The sequence below is a fragment of the Pistacia vera genome, unplaced genomic scaffold, assembly GCF_008641045.1.
Source record: "Pistacia vera cultivar Batoury unplaced genomic scaffold, PisVer_v2 Contig103, whole genome shotgun sequence".
NCBI classification, from domain to species: Eukaryota; Viridiplantae; Streptophyta; class Magnoliopsida; order Sapindales; family Anacardiaceae; genus Pistacia; species Pistacia vera.
In genome coordinates this window covers 648,295-662,439 of record NW_022195061.1, presented here as the reverse complement: position 1 = coordinate 662,439, position 14,145 = coordinate 648,295, and the positions used below count along the sequence as shown (strand labels likewise).

At 34.9% G+C, this 14,145-nt stretch overlaps 2 protein-coding genes across 2 annotated transcripts; both read right to left on the bottom strand.

Moving 5' to 3' along the window:
• Positions 1-4,066: 4,066 nt before the first annotated feature.
• Positions 4,067-4,974, bottom strand: LOC116123921. The gene has a single exon (XM_031409662.1). The coding sequence runs from the start codon at positions 4,942-4,944 to the stop codon at positions 4,201-4,203; it is 744 nt and encodes a 247-aa protein (XP_031265522.1). The 5' UTR covers positions 4,945-4,974; the 3' UTR covers positions 4,067-4,200.
• Positions 4,975-7,861: 2,887 nt separating this feature from the next.
• On the bottom strand, positions 7,862-10,956 carry LOC116123739 (ras-related protein Rab11D). Its single transcript, XM_031409488.1, has 2 exons — positions 10,446-10,956; positions 7,862-8,540 (listed from the first exon to the last, which is right to left on the bottom strand). The coding sequence occupies exons 1-2, from the start codon at positions 10,664-10,666 to the stop codon at positions 8,105-8,107; spliced, it is 657 nt and encodes a 218-aa protein (XP_031265348.1). The 5' UTR covers positions 10,667-10,956; the 3' UTR covers positions 7,862-8,104.
• Positions 10,957-14,145: the final 3,189 nt, after the last annotated feature.

Here is a 14,145-nt window from a genome sequence, read left to right as displayed (position 1 = left end):
ATTTTCAACCTTATAACAACACTCGGACTCATCTAGGGTTCCTAGTGAGATAAGATTTCTCATAAGTTCTGAAATGTATCTAACCTTAGTCAGTTTGACTAATTTTTCATTATCCAACCTCAAAGTTATACTAACAACCCCCTAAACTCTACAGGCATTATTGTTACCCATGGACACTGTTTCAAGGTCACTAGACTCAAAATCTTGGATCCAATTCTTATTCGAACTCATATGGAATGAGCAACTAGAATCCAACACCCATTCCCCTATAATGTCAGACTTAGACACTGTCAGGACCTTTGATTCTTCAATACTGTGTTTGGTGGTGGCTAGATTACTCTCAGTGTTAGCATTCTTGTGTTTTTTAATCCACTCAAAACAATTCTTCTTTAGATGTTCAGTTTTATTACAGTTGAAACATTTTCGGGTTTCTCCTTTAGACTTATGTGTGTTTTTACCATTTTTTTTTTGGTTCATAGGGCCACTAACATGATAAGAGTTACTACCCACATGACCTGTTTCTCTCTTACCCTTAACAAACAGACTATTATTGCTCTTTTTTTGAACCCTGAGTTCTAACTCCCTAGCTTTTAACCTAGCAACTATCAATTCTACACTAGGTACAGTACCCGTGTACTGTAGAGCATTCTTTACCACCTGATACTCCTTAGTCAATGAATTTAAAAGAATCATGGCAAGGCTGGAGTCATTGAGTTCTTGATCAGTGCCCTTAAGAACCAGTGTCATTTTCAAGAACTCATCAAGGTTCTCCTCAATAGTCCTATTACTATCCATTTTATAAGAAAAAAGAGCACCCTTTAAATATGCAAGATTGGGCGCTGATTGTAAAGAGTAAAGAGATTCAAGCTTACCCCAGAGGCTGATTGGGGTTTCAAACCCATCAACCTTACGTAGCACATTGTCGGAGAGATTCATAATGATCAAATTATAGGCCTCCTCATCCACTTAGACCTTCTTCTTCAGCTTCTTCTCTGGCTATTTGGTGAGGTCCTTCTCTAGTGTGATAGCCACTTTGTTGTGGGACAACAAAGCCTTCATCTTCTTTTTCCAACTAGCAAAATTTTCCATCATATTGGGTGATCTCAACCTTAGTTGTACTCATGATTGGATTGAGGTGATTGTGTTTGGTGATTACTAGACGAAACCCTAGAAATCAAGATCGATTTCTGATTTTTTTCCCGAATTGACAACACGAATTGAGGGAATTTCTAACCTTACTCCATCAAGACTATTAATCAAGAAATCCCCAATTTTGACAAAACCCTAGATTTCGAAATCAAGAAACCTTAAGGATTGACAACCCTCACTGTGCTCTAATACCACTATTATACCAATTTGTGATCAATCAACCGCAAATCACACACAAACTAACATATCAACATACACACAAGATCAAGAACACAAGAACAACCAGATTTACCATAGTTCACATTTCCAAAACTGGAAAGACTACGTCCATGTTGAGCTCCAAGAATTTTTGGGCTCACTGCTCTAGGAATAAAGAGTTCTTTACAACTTACAACGATTCTCAAAGACATGCACAACTCTCAATCTTGAACAAACCCCCCAAACCGTTAATCTATAGAGAAACCTGGACCAACCTCTCTAATCCTGAAGGAAATACTACCCTCACAGTACAATTCCAGATTGTAACACCAATTACATAGATTTGAGACAAGATTGAAGAACCCTAACCAAAGCACTAAGAATCCTAATTCGCACAAATGAGAGAGAGCTCCAAGAATCTGCAAAGAAGCTTGCTTATATAGGGTTGACTTGCTAGATAAATTCTGGTTCAACGGCTAGGATTGTCTCATATGAGTATAAAAAACGGTAGCGTGTTGTTAAGTGTTGTATATAGAACATGGTTATTAGTATCCTACGATACCTGTTATGTATCATACGATACGATTCGATATAGGTCGCCAACGATATGTATCAAAGATTGTATCATAAACCTTTCGATACGTTGATATGTATCCTACGATATGATATGTATCCGTTTGTATCCTTAAAAATATCGATACAAATCTATATGACTTTATTAATTTGGGCCAAATGCCCAAAAAAAATTCGGGTCAGAACTAGGTCACCCAATCCGGTTCACTAAAACTTGCTCAAATTTACCCATTTTGCGTGGAGAAAGTAAAGAGGAACATGTGTTGCCCATTTTGCATGATAATAATAATACAAGTAGAGATATAGATATTGATATTGATCTTAGAAATGATATGAATGGTTGAGAGAAAATAATATAGATTCTTAATTTTGATTATGTAATACCATAATTTAAAGCCAATAATACCACAAAATTCTTTAATTAATTTGGGGATGATATTAATTTTTAGAAAATTTTGATTATTTATTTACTATTTTATTAATTTTTTTTAAAAAAAAATCATATCTTACAATACAATACAATACGATACGCGATACATGATTCAAAAAATTAAGTTTTTGATATACGATACGATATGCGATTTGACAATTATGTGCAGAAATGTCAACGTTTTGGGCTTCACACATTTAACGTTGATATGTATCCTACGATATGATACGTATTCGTTCGTATCCTTAAAAATATCGATATAAATCGATACGACTTTATTAATTTGGCTAAAGGCCCAAAAAAAATTCAAGTCAGAACTGGGTCACCCAACCCGAACTAAAACCTGCTCAAATTTACCCATTTTGCATGAAGAAAGTGAAGAGGAACATGTGTTGCCCATTTTGTATGATAATAATAATACAAGTGGAGATATAGATATTGACATTGATCTTAAAAATGATATAAATAGTTGAGAGAAAATAATATAAACCCTTAATTTTGATTATGTAATATCATAATTCAAAGCCAATAATACCATAAAATTCTTTAATTAATTTTGGAGATGATATTAATTTTTAGAAAATTTTGATTATTTATTTATTATTTTATTAATTTTTTGAAAAAAAAAACATATCCTACGATGCGATACGCGATACATGAAAAATTAAGTCTTTGATACACGATACGATACACGATTTGATAACTATGTGCAGAAACATCAGCGTTTTGGGCTTCACACATTTAACATTTGTCATACCACACCTAGGTCAGGATAAGCAACATGAATGCCATTCCTTCTCTGCCATACCCAACCTTTGCCAGCATATCTTGGTTCATTCACACAGGCCAGCCGTGACGCCACCACTATGGTCAACATCTGATTTTCAACACTGTTATAACACTCTTCTTTTTTTTTCTCTCTTAGTTGGTAAATAAACTTGAATGATTTTAGTCCCATGATAGTTGGCTTGGATGATCATGAAATTTAAATTAACAAGTCTTTTCATATAACTGAGTATATTTTTTGTCTTCTGACAAATGAAAAACTACAACGTGACGGAGTAGTTTGAATTTAACAGAAATTTATTAAATGTCTTATTAGATTATGTCTTTGTATATACTGTATTTAGAGCCTTAATACATCACTAAAACTTAATTAAACTAAGAAAATAATGAGCCGAAGGGCCACTGCTTACAGTAGAATGGATTATCAAATATCAATAGTTTAAACTTAAAATATTATAATTGCAAGTGTTTTAAAATTAATAATAAGTGGGCGTGAATAAGACATCGGGGTGATCTCCTTTGTCAATGGGTGTTTTGCAAAAGTGGTTCTCTTGCAGCTCTTAAATATTCTGTATTGTCAGCAAAGAAGTGCCTATCTCGTTGGAGTTCCACTTTCATTATTGGCAAACCAATACTCAAGTATTTAAATCAAATTATAATTGCTTCTTTTGTTATATATTTTTCTATTTCTTAACTGGGGGTAATAAATTAAAAGGTGCCACTAATATAATGAGCCTGCTAATATTGTTGACCTATTCAATAATGGAACTTGGCAATGCAGTAATACGTTGTTTATATTATCATATGAATGTTAATATGATTACCGTATTGGCATAATCAACCCAAATCGTCTTTTACAGAATCTTTCAAGAGGAAGAAGAAGAGAAACTGTTGCCAAAATTTGGTGAAATCATCATAGCCTGACTCAGATAAATGTTTCATTATTTACTTTAACAAATGTTGCAGTGCAGAGAAAGCCACAAAATTGACCTAACAAAAACATCACAAGTCACAAAAGCAACCCTGAATTACCATTTAAAAAAAAGAAACAAAATTTGTACTCGTTATCTTACTGTTGATGCAACAGTATGAGCCCAAAACTTGAGATGATCTTTCATGTTGACTTCACTTCTAAGAGATGGAATTCTCCAATTCATCAATGGATTCTCTATCTTTCTTTGATGCCCCAAAACATCCCATGCTTCGGATAAATAAGGCCTGGACACAATAGTTTTGTCACTCCATTCTTCTTGATGAGTATTTACATTTTCTCCATTGCTTTTTCTCAATCTTTGCAGCCCAGGAAGTATAGAGACCAAACTCGAATCTTTATCTTCCTCAGAGAACACAAAACCCAGATCCATAAACCCTTTTAGCTCCTTAAACTCAAGGTCTGATAAGCTCTTACTGTTTTCCTTTTTTCTCCTTTTTCTTTTTTCACTCAATACTTGTGGCCTCACAACTGTTTCTAGATTCCCTACCTCCACAACCTCCTCTTCCTGTTTAACATCTTCACTCGAAAAGTTCAAAACTTCTTTCCCAGATAGAATAGTTTCGAGCTTCGTTGTTCTAAGTAAGGAGTCCGGAGAGTAAGAATCAGGGGACAAACTCGTTTTGGAGCTCAAAGCCTGGTCACTGAGAGATCTGATATGGAGAGTTGGTAAGCGTGAAACAACCGGTTCTTGAGGTTGTTTCTGAATTTCAAGAACTGGGTTTGTTTGGTGGAGAGACGAAAGTGGCTTCTTGGAGAAGATTCCATGTTCAAACCAGTAAGAATCCAAGAGCTCAAAAATTTCCTCTGCAGCCATTGCTGTGAAAAAAAGTTCAGTCTGCTGACTGGAGCCTGAGAGGTGTAAAGTTACCAAATTTAAAATTATATACATAGTAGTTACTTGACAATAATGCCCCTGGTTTCAAGCCAATATTGCGGAATTGATGTAAACTATTACCACATGTGATACGTTTCATGGTTGTCTTAGACATGCTAGAAACGAGAAAGTAGTTGATAAGGAATCATCATTGTCAACAAACAAATTCGCCTATTTAATGCATGCATATTTATCTATTTTTTAACATATATATTTTTTTAAGGGAGGTACTTAAGCTGAATTTGCATGTATCCCAATTTTTGCATATGTACCTCAATTAATTTATAAAGTTTATTAAACACTTTATAAACTCAAAAGATTATAAGTCACAAAGGAATAGGTAATCCCAAGATTTGAACCTACGTCTCAACGAAAAGAGCAAATTTCTTTAACCATCAAACTAATTCTTTATGGTTAATTTTTTTTTTCCTTTTTATGATATCCCAAATAAAACATTATACTTATCATAATAAATGTCACAAATATAAACTCTATCAATATTAAAGAAAAAAATAGATTTTTGTGTATTTTCTATGTATTTCGTATGATATTATTTCACATAAAAAATAATAAAATTCAATTTTGCATTAATGGCTAGTTCACCTTTTTCCTTTTTCATACCCAATTATGGAGTCTGACAAACTTGCCTTTTTTATTGTTGGGTAATCTGGAAAGAAAAAAGGAAATTGTCCCGACAAAGTAAAAATATGTAAGGTAGGAGGGTATTTTAGGTAAAAACAGAATTGTAATAGCGCCTAATGTTCCGATACTCATAATTTGGAGGGGGCTTGCCACAAACACAATGCTTAAAGTTGACGAATCATTATGATATTTGGCTTTTTTCTTCGACAGTTGGACCGCCCTCATCATTATTTAATTTTATTAATTAATGACATCAATTTAATTAATTGCACAAACTATGTATTACATTTTGGCCGGCACAAATTGTCTTTCTACCTTGTCATTTTGGAAGACATTTTTATCTACATATTTTTCAAAAAAAATAAGGCAACCAAATTCTAGCAATAATTTTCTGACAATAATTACTTTCATTATTGGATATTGAATATTAAATAACCTAGATTTAGGAAAATAAAAATGTTAGAACTTATCCTGAATAAGGAGTCACATAAGGTCCGTCTGGTCAACATCAAATCATGATGTATATGGAGCACCAAATCCGCAGTTCAGGCATTTTTTTTTTTTTTTGCCTTTTTTCTTTTTATATTGATATTAATATTAAGTTTGCAAGTTGAAGGCCATGCACAGCACCTGATGGATAACTACCCAAATATGTCATTCACTATTCACTAATAATGGCACGAGTGAACGACATGTTCCGAACCCAAGTTTAACGGAATAGTATCTTGATATCTTTATTTTATCAGTAATACTATACTTACCGATCCAAATATCGATTTGTTCATACCGACCCAACTACCCAATAACTCAAATCTCAAAATTTAACTCAATTAAGATAAATCAGTATGTCAAATCGATAACTGGTTCGGTAAGTCTAACATTACTGTTATTTTATTTGTTCAAGATTCTCGCACTTAATTGAATACCGCCAATGACTTTTAGGTTTTGACAAAGGTATAGAGGATATTATTATTAAACTCCTCTTGATAAATAAATAAATAAATTACTTTTTTTACCCCTAAATTAATAGAATTAGAAAAATAATCATCCTATTCCAAATTTATTTCCAAAACACGTTTTTCTTCAACCTTCACATCATCTCCATCTCCAACCACTCACTCATTATCACTACCACCACAACCTAGCCACTGCTGCCACAGCGTCACTGTCGTCACCGTCACCCAACCAAATTAATAAAATTCTAGGAAAATCCACCCAGCACCCTCTTCAATCCAAACACACCCAATCCTCTGGATTTTCTTTCAATCCAAACAAACTGCAAAAAACATACTAACTTGCGCCTTTTATCGAGCAGGTGGTGAGCGCAACTTCGGGCTTCAATTTTCGACGAACGAGAAGTCGACAACGGCAAAAAAACATACCCACACAAAATAAAACACAAGGAGAGTATGTTGGTGTAGTCTGATGATGTTGGTTACTCTCCAATTGAACAAAAAACGACCAAGAAGATACCCAAAATCGCAAGGTGGCAAGTGTGGGAGTAGCCGGAAAAGTGAGTGATGACAGCAATTGGGGGTATGGGTTTTGTAGAGGAGGTTATGAGGAGTTCAACGGTGGTCTCGAAAGTTATTTTGGAGTTCGGGATCGACCGAAAAAGAGCCAAAAATGGGCAGTTTGGGCGATGCTCACATGAGCCGCTTCTTGCTAAGGTGAGCTCAACTTTAGCCAAAATGAGCACCACGTTAGCATGCAACGTGAGCCACACTATAGTGAAAAGTTAGGAGAAATGGGGAGGGAAAAGGAAAAAATAATAAAATTACCATTTTAACCTTCAACAGTTAAAATAAAGGAAATAATGTTATTTCAAGGTGAGAACTAAAATAAATGAAACCAAAGACATCAACTTGTTAGTTTGCTAAACATTGGGTGGGAACGTGTCTTTTGCTCATAATAGTACTGGCAAGGATTTCTTCACTTTCTGGGCTGCACATTCACAAATATCATCTTCTGCTTTTGTGGGAAAAAAGAAAATCCAGTAAATTTTCTAAAAATAAAATAGTTAAAATGTTTAATCTTTTAAGAATAATATTATCAGAAATGGCTTCGCTGCAATATATCTCTGTAACAGTATATTTCTGTAACGATACATCAACATAAACAACGTAAAATTACAAACTCATTAGAGGAAACCAATGAACTAAAACATAAACCTTGTTCAAGTACTCATACAACGCGGCAGTGTAGCTAGAGCAACTAAAGCAAACTTCATAATTTAATACCCTGAGTAAAATAGTTACAGTATAAAAGTTTCAGGTAGGAAATGTATTCCACCAAAATATTAGATTATTTTGAGACAATTTGGACCATGTTCTCAGGAAATTTTTCAAACCATGTACCAGACAAACTAGTTTTTCTTTCTACATGAAGATTACCTTGATCACGTACAAGGAAATTGCACAATGCTGTAAAATCTGGCAATGTAACAACAACATTGTCCCTAGTTCGAGCAGCATCCGATTCTCTTTAGAATGGAAGCTTCCTCTTTGACGTTTATCGTCTCTCCTTTTGATGGAAGTGTGGAAGCAGGTCCATCGCTGCCTGCCTCAACTGCCCTCTTGCTAACAACCTTGTATATCTGATTAATAACTTCTATAAAAGCATTTTCCACATTGGTTGCTTCTAATGCTGATGTTTCCATGAAATATACAGACTCCTTCTCAGCAAAAGCTTTACCATCCTCAATAGAGACGGCTACAAGGTGTCGAAGATCTGACTTGTTGCCGATCAGCATGACAACAATATTGGGGTCAGTGTGCTCTCTCAACTCCTTCAACCACCTCCCAACATTCCCAAAGGTGGAAACTTGTGTTACATCATATACAAGCAAAGCCCCAACAGCACCACGGTAATAAGCACTTGTAATGGCACGGTACCTATATGAACAAAGAAGCAAACTGAGAGGTTGGAAACTTGTGTATTATTTTTATTTAAAGACCCCAGCTCCTTTAATTAATGCTTGCATAGTACTAAAACAGCCAAGTGATTAAAGATATCACTGTGACAACCATTACCAATTAAAAATTAGGTCATGAAATGGAGCATTATGATGACATCTCTACGCACTGTAGATAATCATAATAAAAAATATTACAAAAACTATGCAAGAAAATAAGAGAAAACTATTATAGCAATTGTCAATATCAAACACCAAGTACAGGATGCCATGATATTAGAGAGCTAACCAAGATGGTTGTATGTGCAAGCCATGTGCTAAAAAATAATTACATAAGCAGGGCAAGAAACCAAGTCCTCATTGGTTCTTAAATTAATCATTGACAACACTTTCCACTTCAAGAGAGTATCCCAAGCTATCTATTGCCCAAGAGAAACAGCATCTGCACTTAATGGTGTTCATTAATTCATGCATTCTCATAGAAACCAATAACAATGATTATATGCATAAACTTATAATGTTATAAGAGGAAAGCTAAGAGTATTGCACATGTTTTCACAGAGTACATAATTAAAAGAAATAAACAAAAACAAGAGAAGAAGAGTCCTACAGAGTTTCACACTTCAGCAAGGTGAAGTTCAGACTGAAGAAATTCTGATTCTTTTTCTAAAGACATCTGCTTTATGGATAACAAGTAGAATTCTTTCCAATACTGCATTCCACAAAATCTTACAATCAGACACTTCATTGGGGAAAAAGCAACTAGACATTTCTTTTCTCATTTTTCTTAGGTTCTCTATATAACATTAACCTCGCAATGTTAACAAATTGTGACTCCATGTAAGACAGGCAAGACTATCTCTGGACACTTATTTTACTAGATTTCCAAACATGTCACAGACAACTCTAGAGTTGACAATGCATTAATGATCATTGACAGTAGCGTCCACCACTGATATCCACTCTGAAACTCCAACTTCACAGTAATTATGAAACACAACCAAACACTTTGCCCAACCAATGGAAAACAAGCATAGATATGCCAAATTGTCTTTCAATGATTCTTCCTATTTCAAAAGTTTACCAGCAACATACAAGGAAATGTTCCAGCCATCTGGATTGGGAAAAACCCCAACAACCCGGAGCAACTCATAGTAAAGAAAATTGAGGCTTTATGTCTCTGTGCAAAAGGGACATGTAGCGGCATGCATATATAGCTTAATCAGAATGAAATGCCACAGCCCATATCATCAATAATAAGAAATCCATGTAAACCAAAAATCTGCGGGTATATCAATGAGGTTGTCAAAATCATCACTTGACAACCAACAGTAGGCAACTATTTTGTGACTCACTGCCAGCTGCGAGCTCCATGTAAGACATTTCAACCATTTAAATCCATAGGAAAGTATGAGCATACAAATCAAATATTGATTTTTTAATAGCACAAACACAAGTTCCTTCAAACAGAAGAAAAACAAACAAGTGGAAATAACAGGATCCTTGAACCGAAATCCAAATCACTGCAAAAAGCAAACAACAGACAACTCCCAAAAAAAGGAAAAAAACAACTAAAAATCCAGAAACCCATAATATTCCAGATAACAGAACTAAATTTTTTCATCTCAATAACGAAAATATGAAGAAAAAGAAAATCAGCACAGGTCCTTGAATTCCAGGTTCCAAAGCATACGTATCGAAACGCATAACAAAAAATTTGCAGCTAAACAAAGAAAACTTCGCAAACCCATCAAGCTATAGACAACAATATCAAAACCCAATTCAAGTTGTAGACAAAAATATCAAAACCCAATTCATAAACAAAAACACCAAATTTCAGCAAAAAGCTTAAAACTTTAATGGAAAGAAACCATAAAAAGGTCACCTTTCTTGGCCAGCAGTGTCCCAAATCTGAGCCTTGACGACCTTACCATCGATATTCAAACTTTTGGTAGCAAACTCAACACCAATAGTAGACTTAGACTCGAGGTTAAACTCGTTTTTGGTAAACCTGGAAAGCAAGTTGGACTTACCCACACCTGAATCACCAATCAAAACCAGCTTGAACAAGTAATCATACTCATCATCAGGCCTGTACCCAGACATATTAATATTATACACAGAAGAGTTGTGAAGAGACAGGAGTTTTGTTGTTCTTGTTGTGTCAGTTATATAAAGAAAAGTGTTTGAGACTATAAACTAAAGCGGTGAAAGTGATATGGCTCGAAGTTTCATGTAAGAGTCTGAAAGTGAAACTTTTCCCAGCTTTTATTTCGTTTTGGAGTGAAAACTTTGCCTGGTTTTGACAAGAATCTAGGAACCCAACAGGTTTTGCCTAAACTTATGACACTGTTTAACTTCCTTGGTCCCAACCAACTCAAGCTAGAAAGCTACCAAATCTCTATTATTAGTTTCAAACTCCCCTTATTCCCCATCTGTTCTTTCTTTCTTCTTCTTTTTTTACACTATAATTAAAAATATATAATAATGTTATATTTCAAAATAATGAATTTAGTGCTACTGTTAATTCTTAGCATAGAGATTATCAAAATCCCTATGCTGAATGAATGATATGCCCGTACGAGAATGTATTGTGAAAACATGGACTTTTGGGTATTTTCCCCTATTTAAGAATATCAAAAAATTAATTCTAAATATACTATTATTTTCTTTTGAGAAAATAGAAATAACAATGTATTAGAATCATTGATAATCAGAGAAAATATTTAAAATTAAGCTTATTTGTTTAATTACTTTATACATATATGAAATCTTTCTGTTATGCGGGGTGCAGAAAGTTCCCTTTCTGTTATTCCTTAATTTATTTTTGTTCTGTGTTTCTTGCAACAAGCAGGGCCCTTGATTTATTTATGCACAATAAATGCAGAATCTGATTCCAACTGTTGTTAACTATATTTTTCCGAAGGAGGTACATAATTTTCCTCTTTTCTCTCAGTTTTTGCTTCTTTCCCCCAATCCGTTCTTTCTCATTGTTGCAGATTTTGACTAGTCATAAAAGGATGACTATGAAAGCAATCATATTGATTCTTCTTCCAATTAAGTTATAAGCAGATAGAAAAGAAATTGGAAGCATATCAGGCTTCTTAAAATAAACCAATGTGTTCTGGGCTTAGGCCCCTTTTTTCACCAAAAAAAAAAAAAAAAAAAAAAACCAATGTGTTCACTGTTCAAGGAGGTTACACCACACAATATCCAAGTAGTTTTGTACTGTACAATAAATCAGAGACTTAACGTATTTCTTCTACACTTAAAAGATGAATTTACCAGAAAAAAGTCATCTTGGATTAGGAAGTATAGATTCCACAGGTGGAAGTGGGGCAGAAACATGGATGGTGATTTACAGAAGGAGCATATGGCAATGGCAATACATGACCATGCTTGATGTTTTCATCTACCTTCAATAGTACTCCCTCAAAGATTCAAGAACTTTCATCACAGTTGACATGGATGGCCGGTGTGTTACTAGGATCATCCTGTAAACAACAGGCTCCAATTTTCATTATTCTTACCATTTCTTCTCTATGATTTTGCATTTCTCATCTTTATCTGAATTGTGCATAATGTCAGTCGCCCTTCCTCTTGTCTTATCCTGCACCAATTTTAAGTAAACGAAAGGTAGATATACTCGGACCGCCAACTATCCAAAGTTATCCGTACCTAACAACGCATTAAACAAACTATATTACGCTTTGGCCGGCACACAATTGCGTCTATGTTGCCTGTCAGTTCACAATCTTAAAAGAGATTTTATGCGATATAAAGTTTCATCAAACACTTTTTTAAAGAGTAAACGACATGTTCCCACCCAAAGGTTAGTGAAATGGCAGGTTTTCATCCTTGGTTTCATTTATTTCAAATTCCCACCTTTAAATTAATTCTGTTAATAAATTTTAATTTTGGTACAGCTGTAAAGGATACTATTACTATACTACCCTTCACTTTTGATTTCACCACCATCCAGGCCCCACCACCACCTTTCAACACCACGATCAAAACCCCAAAGTCACCACCACCACCATTATCGCTATCCCTCTAAACCCTAAAGTCACCTCGTCGCCACCACCAGACAACCACTCAAATTTAGCCACAAACCCACCCAAAAACCGTCACAAACTCAATTACAAACCTGCCTACAAACCCAACCAAAAACAACTACAAACACATTGGAACATTCCTTATGCTTTTTAATTTGCTTGCACTTGATCGTCAAAACCCCACTCTCATTTCATTTCATACAACCCAGATTATTAATTATACCACCTAATTGATTAAACAAAGAAAAATGAAAAAGTTAAGTGATGTGAAATTGCAACCGTAGGCAGGGGGTAACCATGATTGTGGTTTGTGGTGGATTTCTAGGGGACGACGGCGACAGCTTGCAGTGGGTTCTTACGAAGCGACAACGGTCTAGGGGAGCGAGGTATGCTAGCGATTTGGGATAGATGGGTGGTGGCCTCAACATGATGGTCTTACAGTGGCCAAATCAAGCTGCCTTGGAGCCCATTCCGAGAAGGGAGAAGAGGGAAGAAGAAAGAAAGTAGAAGGAAGAGAAGAAGAAAGAAAGGAGGAAAAGAGAAGAAGACGAAGAAGAAGAATGGGTAGAAGAAAAAGAAGAGGCGACAATGGTAGGAGGAAGAGGGAAGAAGAAGAGTGGGTTGGGACGGTTGTTGGGTTCAATGACCATTTTACTGTCATATTAAATAATTGTCTGTTAATTTAAGGGTGTGAATCTAGAATAAATGAAACCACAATGAAAACTTTTCATTTCACTAATCTTTGGGTGGGAACATGTCGTTTACTCTTTTTCTAAATAATGTATGGTCAGTTTTAAAAGGAGGCTTAAGAAATAATTTCCTTTTTATAATATGAAATAATTAAATTAAACCCTTACTTATTTCACCGCACCCGGCTCCTCCTACCCCTTTCTTTCATAGCGTCACCCCACCCCATCTTCACAGCTGCGATGCCACCTGAACCCAAGTCGGGTCTCTGCCGCGCCTTACCCACTCAGTCTACACTGCGTAACGCCTCTCCTCACCCACTCCTCCCCAACCCATGGTTATCAAATCGTGTATCGTATCGTGTATCGAAAACTTAATTATTTGAATCATGTATCGTGTATCGTATCATATCATATCGTATAGTAAGATACGCCTTTTTCAAACAAATTAATAAAATAATCAAAATTTTCTAAAAATTAATATAATCCCCAAGATTAATTAAAGAATTTTGTGGTATTATTGACTTTAAATTACAGTATTACATAATCAAAATTAATCACAAAATTTCAAGATTAATGTCAATATCTATATCTCCACTTATATTATTATTATTATCATGTAAAATGGGCAATACATATTCCTCTTCACTTTCTTCATGCAAAATAGGTAAATTTGAACAGGTTTTAGTGAATCGGGTTGGGTGACCCGGTTTCGACCCGAATTTTTTTTGGACCTTTGGCCCAAATTAATAAAGTCGTATCGATTTATATCGATATTTTTAAGGATACGAACGGATACGTATCGTATCGTAAGATACATATCAACATATCGAATAGTTTAGGA

Excerpts from the sequence above, each read along its gene's own strand:
- LOC116123921 (XM_031409662.1), bottom strand. The coding sequence starts at position 4,944 with ATGGCTGCAGAGGAAATTTTTGAGCTCTTGGATTCTTACTGGTTTGAA.
- LOC116123739 (XM_031409488.1), bottom strand. The coding sequence starts at position 10,666 with ATGTCTGGGTACAGGCCTGATGATGAGTATGATTACTTGTTCAAGCTG. Across the intron at positions 8,541-10,445 it reads GACACTGCTGGCCAAGAAAG|GTACCGTGCCATTACAAGTG; the intron begins GTGACCTTTTTA and ends TTGTTCATATAG.